Consider the following 7,500-nt stretch of genomic DNA (forward strand, 5'->3'; position numbering starts at 1 on the left):
GCGATGATGAGGAGGCTGTAACCTTCCATATTTCCATCATGTTTTCCATCGTTGGAGCTTTTAATGACGTCATCTCGTTGTTTCTTCTTCTTCTGTAGCGGTTTAATGGTAGCAACTGTTTATCTGCTGATATTCACACAACAACAACAACAACAACAACAGAGGATGAAACAACATTCAGAACATTTTATACTACATTTAGATAGAAACCTGACATGATGCCAGCCCCTCACCCCTAAACCCAGCTCTATCTTTAAAGGGTTCAAATTCTTCTTCTTCTTCTAGTTTTTCTCTGTTATTTATTTCCTGTTCTGATGTCGGAGGTTAAACGAGGTCAAAGTTCAGAAACTTGAGGTGAACATGTGTAGAAACGCTGCCTGCAAGTCAAAACTCAGGGCTTCAACCTGCTCTGATGCTTCATTTATGACGACTTTTTCTACCTGATCGCACATGCTCATAAACAGCCGTCTGTTCTGTAGCCTTGGTTGCTAAGGCGGTTGCTAAGGTGGTTGCTAAGGTGATTATTTCATATTTCAGATGTGATTCAGCTCCAACATGTACGGATGGATTTGAGAAGTGAAATCCTGCTACCATAGTTTGTTTACGTAGCCTCTGGAGCCGGAGGAAGCTTCCTGAAGCTGACCAATCAGAACAGAGCGGGCTCATCAGGAGGCGGGGCCTTAAAGAGACAGGAGCTAAAACGAGACAGAGGCTGAACTGAGGGGCTGCATAAAGGACCAGTAGAAGGTCAATAAGGAATTTTTATTCCAGTAGAGCCGATAAAACATCATTAATCAGTAAAAGACAGCTTCAACCAGAGAATGAACCATTAAAACAAGTATGGCTACTTGCTGCAGCTCCAGTTCTATCAGTTCATATTTCATCCCGTAATAACAGTGACTGTGTGTTTACAGAGCACACACACCAGTTTGACCAGTGTTCCCACTCCAGAGGATGAACGCTAACCGTCTCTCTGTAGATGTTCAGGTATTTCGGGGCCTTCGAGGTTTTTTTCAAGGAGAATCTTCCTCGTCTCTTCCTTCACTTCCAGTCGACAGGCGTGACCTCTGACCTCTACCTCATGGACTGGTGAGCGTCTAAACTCAGCCTTAAAGCGCAGACACACCAGTTCACACCTAACAGTCCAACCTCCCCTCGCAGGGTCCTGTCTCTCTACACTAAGCCCCTCCCCCTGGACGTGGCGTGCAGAGTCTGGGACGTCTTCCTCCGGGACGGCGAGGAGTTCCTGTTCAGGACGGGTCTGGGAATCCTGCGTCTCCATCAGGACGTCCTGCTGCAGATGGACCTCATCAGCATCGGTGAGTCCTACTGGTGTCTCACCTACTGGTGACTCACCTACTGGTGTCTCACCTACTGGTGTCTCACCTACTGGTGACTCACCTACTGGTGACTCACCTACTGGTGTCTCACCTACTGGTGACTCACCTACTGGTGACTCACCTACTGGTGACTCACCTACTGGTGTCTCACCTACTGGTACCAGCAGGTATCTCAGGTTCATGTCTGATTTCCATCACACTGTAGCTTTAACTATGTCGCGTCTCCTCCTCGCGTCTCCTTGTCTCCTTTGGGAGCCTCCTCTCCTCTCTCCTCGTCTCCTCTCTCCTCGTCTCCTCTCTCCTCGTCTCCTCTCTCCTTGTCTCCTCTCTCCTCTCTCCTCGTCTCCTCGTCTCCTCTCTCCTCTCTCCTCGTCTCCTCTCTCCTCGTCTCCTCTCTCCTCGTCTCCTCTCTCCTCTCTCCTCGTCTCCTCTTTCCTCGTCTCCTCTCTCCTCGTCTCCTCTCTCCTCGTCTCCTCTTTCCTCGTCTCCTCTCTCCTCGTCTCCTCTCTCCTCGTCTCCTCTCTCCTCGTCTCCTCTCTCCTCTCTCCTCGTCTCCTCTCTCCTCGTCTCCTCGTCTCCTCTTTCCTCGTCTCCTCTCTCCTCATCTCCTCGTCTCCTCGTCTCCTCTCTCCTCGTCTCCTCTCTCCTCGTCTCCTCGTCTCCTCTCTCCTCGTCTCCTCGTCTCCTCTCTCCTCGTCTCCTCTCTCCTCGTCTCCTCTCTCCTCTCTCCTCGTCTCCTCTCTCCTCGTCTCCTCGTCTCCTCGTCTCCTCTCTCCTCGTCTCCTCTCTCCTCGTCTCCTCTCTCCTCTTTCCTCGTCTCCTCTCTCCTCGTCTCCTCTCTCCTCGTCTCCTCGTCTCCTCTCTCCTCGTCTCCTCTCTCCTCGTCTCCTCTCTCCTCTCTCCTCGTCTCCTCTCTCCTCGTCTCCTCTCTCCTCGTCTCCTCGTCTCCTCTCTCCTCGTCTCCTCTCTCCTCGTCTCCTCTCTCCTCTCTCCTCGTCTCCTCTCTCCTCGTCTCCTCTTTCCTCGTCTCCTCTCTCCTCTTTCCTCGTCTCCTCGTCTCCTCTTTCCTCGTCTCCTCTTTCCTCTCTCCTCTTTCCTCGTCTCCTCGTCTCCTCTTTCCTCGTCTCCTCTTTCCTCGTCTCCTCTCTCCTCGTCTCCTCTCTCCTCTTTCCTCGTCTCCTCGTCTCCTCTTTCCTCGTCTCCTCTCTCCTCGTCTCCTCTCTCCTCGTCTCCTCGTCTCCTCTCTCCTCGTCTCCTCTCTCCTCGTCTCCTCTCTCCTCTCTCCTCGTCTCCTCTCTCCTCGTCTCCTCGTCTCCTCGTCTCCTCGTCTCCTCTCTCCTCGTCTCCTCTCTCCTCGTCTCCTCTCTCCTCTTTCCTCGTCTCCTCTCTCCTCGTCTCCTCTTTCCTCGTCTCCTCGTCTCCTCTCTCCTCGTCTCCTCGTCTCCTCTCTCCTCGTCTCCTCGTCTCCTCTCTCCTCGTCTCCTCTCTCCTCGTCTCCTCTCTCCTCTCTCCTCGTCTCCTCTCTCCTCGTCTCCTCTTTCCTCGTCTCCTCTCTCCTCTTTCCTCGTCTCCTCGTCTCCTCTTTCCTCGTCTCCTCGTCTCCTCTCTCCTCTTTCCTCGTCTCCTCGTCTCCTCTTTCCTCGTCTCCTCTTTCCTCGTCTCCTCTCTCCTCGTCTCCTCTCTCCTCGTCTCCTCTTTCCTCGTCTCCTCTCTCCTCGTCTCCTCGTCTCCTCGTCTCCTCTCTCCTCGTCTCCTCTCTCCTCGTCTCCTCTCTCCTCTTTCCTCGTCTCCTCGTCTCCTCGTCTCCTCTCTCCTCGTCTCCTCTCTCCTCTTTCCTCGTCTCCTCTTTCCTCGTCTCCTCTCTCCTCGTCTCCTCTCTCCTCTTTCCTCGTCTCCTCTTTCCTCGTCTCCTCTCTCCTCGTCTCCTCGTCTCCTCTCTCCTCGTCTCCTCGTCTCCTCTCTCCTCTCTCCTCGTCTCCTCTCTCCTCTCTCCTCGTCTCCTCTTTCCTCGTCTCCTCTCTCCTCGTCTCCTCTCTCCTCGTCTCCTCTCTCCTCTTTCCTCGTCTCCTCTCTCCTCGTCTCCTCTTTCCTCGTCTCCTCTCTCCTCGTCTCCTCGTCTCCTCGTCTCCTCGTCTCCTCTCTCCTCGTCTCCTCGTCTCCTCGTCTCCTCGTCTCCTCTCTCCTCGTCTCCTCGTCTCCTCGTCTCCTCTCTCCTCGTCTCCTCGTCTCCTCGTCTCCTCTCTCCTCTCTCCTCTCTCCTCGTCTCCTCGTCTCCTCTCTCCTCTCTCCTCTCTCCTCGTCTCCTCGTCTCCTCTCTCCTCGTCTCCTCTCTCCTCGTCTCCTCGTCTCCTCTCTCCTCGTCTCCTCTCTCCTTGTCTCCTCGTCTCCTCTCTCCTCTCTCCTCTCTCCTTGTCTCCTCGTCTCCTCTCTCCTCTCTCCTCTCTCCTCGTCTCCTCGTCTCCTCTCTCCTCTCTCCTCTCTCCTCGTCTCCTCGTCTCCTCTCTCCTCGTCTCCTCTCTCCTCGTCTCCTCTCTCCTCTCTCCTCTCTCCTCGTCTCCTCGTCTCCTCTCTCCTCTCTCCTCGTCTCCTCGTCTCCTCGTCTCCTCGTCTCCTCGGCTCCTCTCTCCTCGTCTCCTCGTCTCCTCGTCTCCTCTCTCCTCGTCTCCTCTCTCCTCGTCTCCTCGTCTCCTCTCTCCTCGTCTCCTCGTCTCCTCGTCTCCTCGTCTCCTCGTCTCCTCTCTCCTCGTCTCCTCTCTCCTCGTCTCCTCGTCTCCTCTCTCCTCGTCTCCTCGTCTCCTCGTCTCCTCTCTCCTCTCTCCTCGTCTCCTCTCTCCTCTCTCCTCTCTCCTCGTCTCCTCTCTCCTCGTCTCCTCTCTCCTCGTCTCCTCTCTCCTCTCTCCTCTCTCCTCGTCTCCTCTCTCCTCGTCTCCTCTCTCCTCTCTCCTCTCTCCTCGTCTCCTCTGTCTACTCGTCTCCTCGTCTCCTCTCTCCTCTCTCCTCTCTCCTCTCTCCTCGTCTCCTCTCTCCTCGTCTCCTCTCTCCTCTCTCCTCGTCTCCTCTCTCCTCGTCTCCTCTCTCCTCGTCTCCTCTTTCCTCGTCTCCTCTCTCCTCTCTCCTCGTCTCCTCGTCTCCTCGGCTCCTCTCTCCTCGTCTCCTCGTCTCCTCGTCTCCTCTCTCCTCGTCTCCTCTCTCCTCGTCTCCTCGTCTCCTCTCTCCTCGTCTCCTCGTCTCCTCGTCTCCTCGTCTCCTCGTCTCCTCTCTCCTCGTCTCCTCTCTCCTCGTCTCCTCGTCTCCTCTCTCCTCGTCTCCTCGTCTCCTCGTCTCCTCTCTCCTCTCTCCTCGTCTCCTCGTCTCCTCGTCTCCTCTCTCCTCTCTCCTCTCTCCTTGTCTCCTCGTCTCCTCTCTCCTCTCTCCTCTCTCCTCTCTCCTCGTCTCCTCGTCTCCTCTCTCCTCTCTCCTCTCTCCTCGTCTCCTCGTCTCCTCTCTCCTCGTCTCCTCTCTCCTCGTCTCCTCTCTCCTCTCTCCTCTCTCCTCGTCTCCTCGTCTCCTCTCTCCTCTCTCCTCGTCTCCTCGTCTCCTCGTCTCCTCGTCTCCTCGGCTCCTCTCTCCTCGTCTCCTCGTCTCCTCGTCTCCTCTCTCCTCGTCTCCTCTCTCCTCGTCTCCTCGTCTCCTCTCTCCTCGTCTCCTCGTCTCCTCGTCTCCTCGTCTCCTCGTCTCCTCTCTCCTCGTCTCCTCTCTCCTCGTCTCCTCGTCTCCTCTCTCCTCGTCTCCTCGTCTCCTCGTCTCCTCTCTCCTCTCTCCTCGTCTCCTCGTCTCCTCGTCTCCTCGTCTCCTCTCTCCTCGTCTCCTCTCTCCTCGTCTCCTCGTCTCCTCGTCTCCTCGTCTCCTCTCTCCTCGTCTCCTCGTCTCCTCGTCTCCTCGTCTCCTCTCTCCTCGTCTCCTCGTCTCCTCGTCTCCTCTCTCCTCGTCTCCTCGTCTCCTCGTCTCCTCTCTCCTCTCTCCTCGTCTCCTCGTCTCCTCGTCTCCTCTCTCCTCGTCTCCTCTCTCCTCGTCTCCTCGTCTCCTCGTCTCCTCTCTCCTCTCTCCTCTCTCCTCGTCTCCTCGTCTCCTCGTCTCCTCTCTCCTCTCTCCTCGTCTCCTCGTCTCCTCTCTCCTCGTCTCCTCTCTCCTCGTCTCCTCTCTCCTTGTCTCCTCGTCTCCTCGTCTCCTCGTCTCCTCTCTCCTCGTCTCCTCGTCTCCTCGTCTCCTCTCTCCTCGTCTCCTCGTCTCCTCTCTCCTCGTCTCCTCGTCTCCTCGTCTCCTCGTCTCCTCTCTCCTCGTCTCCTCGTCTCCTCTCTCCTCGTCTCCTCGTCTCCTCGTCTCCTCTCTCCTCTCTCCTCGTCTCCTCGTCTCCTCTCTCCTCGTCTCCTCTCTCCTCTCTCCTCTCTCCTCTCTCCTCGTCTCCTCTCTCCTCGTCTCCTCGTCTCCTCTCTCCTCTCTCCTCTCTCCTCTCTCCTCTCTCCTCGTCTCCTCTCTCCTCGTCTCCTCGTCTCCTCTCTCCTCGTCTCCTCGTCTCCTCGTCTCCTCTCTCCTCGTCTCCTCGTCTCCTCTCTCCTCGTCTCCTCTCTCCTCTCTCCTCTCTCCTCTCTCCTCGTCTCCTCTCTCCTCTCTCCTCGTCTCCTCTCTCCTCGTCTCCTCGTCTCCTCGTCTCCTCGTCTCCTCTCTCCTCGTCTCCTCGTCTCCTCGTCTCCTCGTCTCCTCTCTCCTCTTTCCTCGTCTCCTCTCTCCTCGTCTCCTCGTCTCCTCGTCTCCTCTCTCCTCGTCTCCTCGTCTCCTCTCTCCTCGTCTCCTCTCTCCTCTCTCCTCGTCTCCTCTCTCCTCGTCTCCTCTCTCCTCGTCTCCTCGTCTCCTCTCTCCTCGTCTCCTCGTCTCCTCTCTCCTTGTCTCCTCTCTCCTCTTTCCTCTCTCCTCGTCTCCTCGTCTCCTCTCTCCTCGTCTCCTCTCTCCTTGTCTCCTCTCTCCTCTTTCCTCTCTCCTCGTCTCCTCTCTCCTTGTCTCCTCTCTCCTCATCTCCTCGTCTCCTCTCTCCTTGTCTCCTCTCTCCTCGTCTCCTCGTCTCCTCGTCTCCTCGTCTCCTCTCTCTTCGTCTCTTCGTCTCCTCGTCTCCTCGTCTCCTCCGGGAGCATTGGAAGATCCTCCATGATGGCGGCGGGAGGTCGGTTTCCGGGTAACGGAGGAGAGAGGACGCAGAGAAATGATTGACAGGTGACATCACAGCTGTAAGAAACATCCCGTCTCTCCTCAGCTCAGTTCCTGTCCCGCCTCCCAGACGAAGAGCTGCTCTCTGATAGGCTGTTCTCCTGCATCTCGGCCACGCCCATGCTGAGCGGGAACAGGAAGTGGATCCAGGTGAGTCAGCTGACGGACAGACCGATCACTCTGTAGGTAAAATAAAAACATGGAGGTGATGAACTTCCTGTGTGTCAGGTTTTGTCTTCCAGGTGCAGCAGCTGAACAAACCAGAACAGTCGATGCTGTGAAAGAGGAAGTTCAGCAGGAAACCGGAACAGATACGAAGCTGCTGGATCCAGTTTCATGACTCATTATATTGATGCTTTTAATGTGAAAGCAACAGACAGGATCTGCTCAAATACCTGAAACTCAGCTGGAGGGAATTATTGATCAGTGATCATGTTTTAGTGTTTTAGTGGACCAGTGAATGAATCTACCTCCTGAAGATGTCTGTAAATGCTTCACTGTGGATGTTTGAATAAAAACACCAGGAAACCTCGTGAACTGGCTGCTCGTCTTTCTCTCCATCAGGACAAACATCAGCGTCTTTAAATCTTCTTTGTTTTAGAAGTTTTGATCTTATCAGGAGCTTCGTTAGACTTTCTGGAAAGATCTCAGTGATGCAGCTGCAGACGTTTGTGTCAGAGGTGAATATTAAAGATCAATGTTCTAATGGCTGCGTAATAAATAAATTAAATACACGTATTTCTTCTTCTGTGTTGCATTATAATGTTGTAAAAAAGAACAAACAACAACAACATCTGTATCTATACGTCAAACATGTTATTTATTTATTTATTTAATTAAACTGTTTTAGTTTCAGACTTTATGACTTTATGAAAGTGAACTTATTGATTGTGAGTGAATGTATTTCTGTGTTATTGATCAA

At 54.5% G+C, this 7,500-nt stretch overlaps 1 protein-coding gene across 1 annotated transcript in view; it reads left to right on the forward strand.

Moving 5' to 3' along the window:
• LOC122971777 (TBC1 domain family member 12-like) overlaps positions 1-7,500 on the forward strand; it is a 12,342-nt gene that overhangs the window by 4,816 nt on the left and 26 nt on the right. Inside the window, exons 8-11 of the mRNA XM_044338523.1 lie at positions 980-1,089; positions 1,162-1,319; positions 6,625-6,728; positions 6,807-7,500. The exon at positions 6,807-7,500 is cut by the window's right edge and continues 26 nt beyond it. Of these exons, the coding sequence (XP_044194458.1) occupies positions 980-1,089; positions 1,162-1,319; positions 6,625-6,728; positions 6,807-6,833 (399 nt within the window). The 3' untranslated portion in view covers positions 6,834-7,500. The remainder of the gene's footprint in view (positions 1-979; positions 1,090-1,161; positions 1,320-6,624; positions 6,729-6,806) is intronic.

Source organism: Thunnus albacares, chromosome 20, assembly GCF_914725855.1.
Source record: "Thunnus albacares chromosome 20, fThuAlb1.1, whole genome shotgun sequence".
Classification (NCBI taxonomy): Eukaryota; Metazoa; Chordata; class Actinopteri; order Scombriformes; family Scombridae; genus Thunnus; species Thunnus albacares.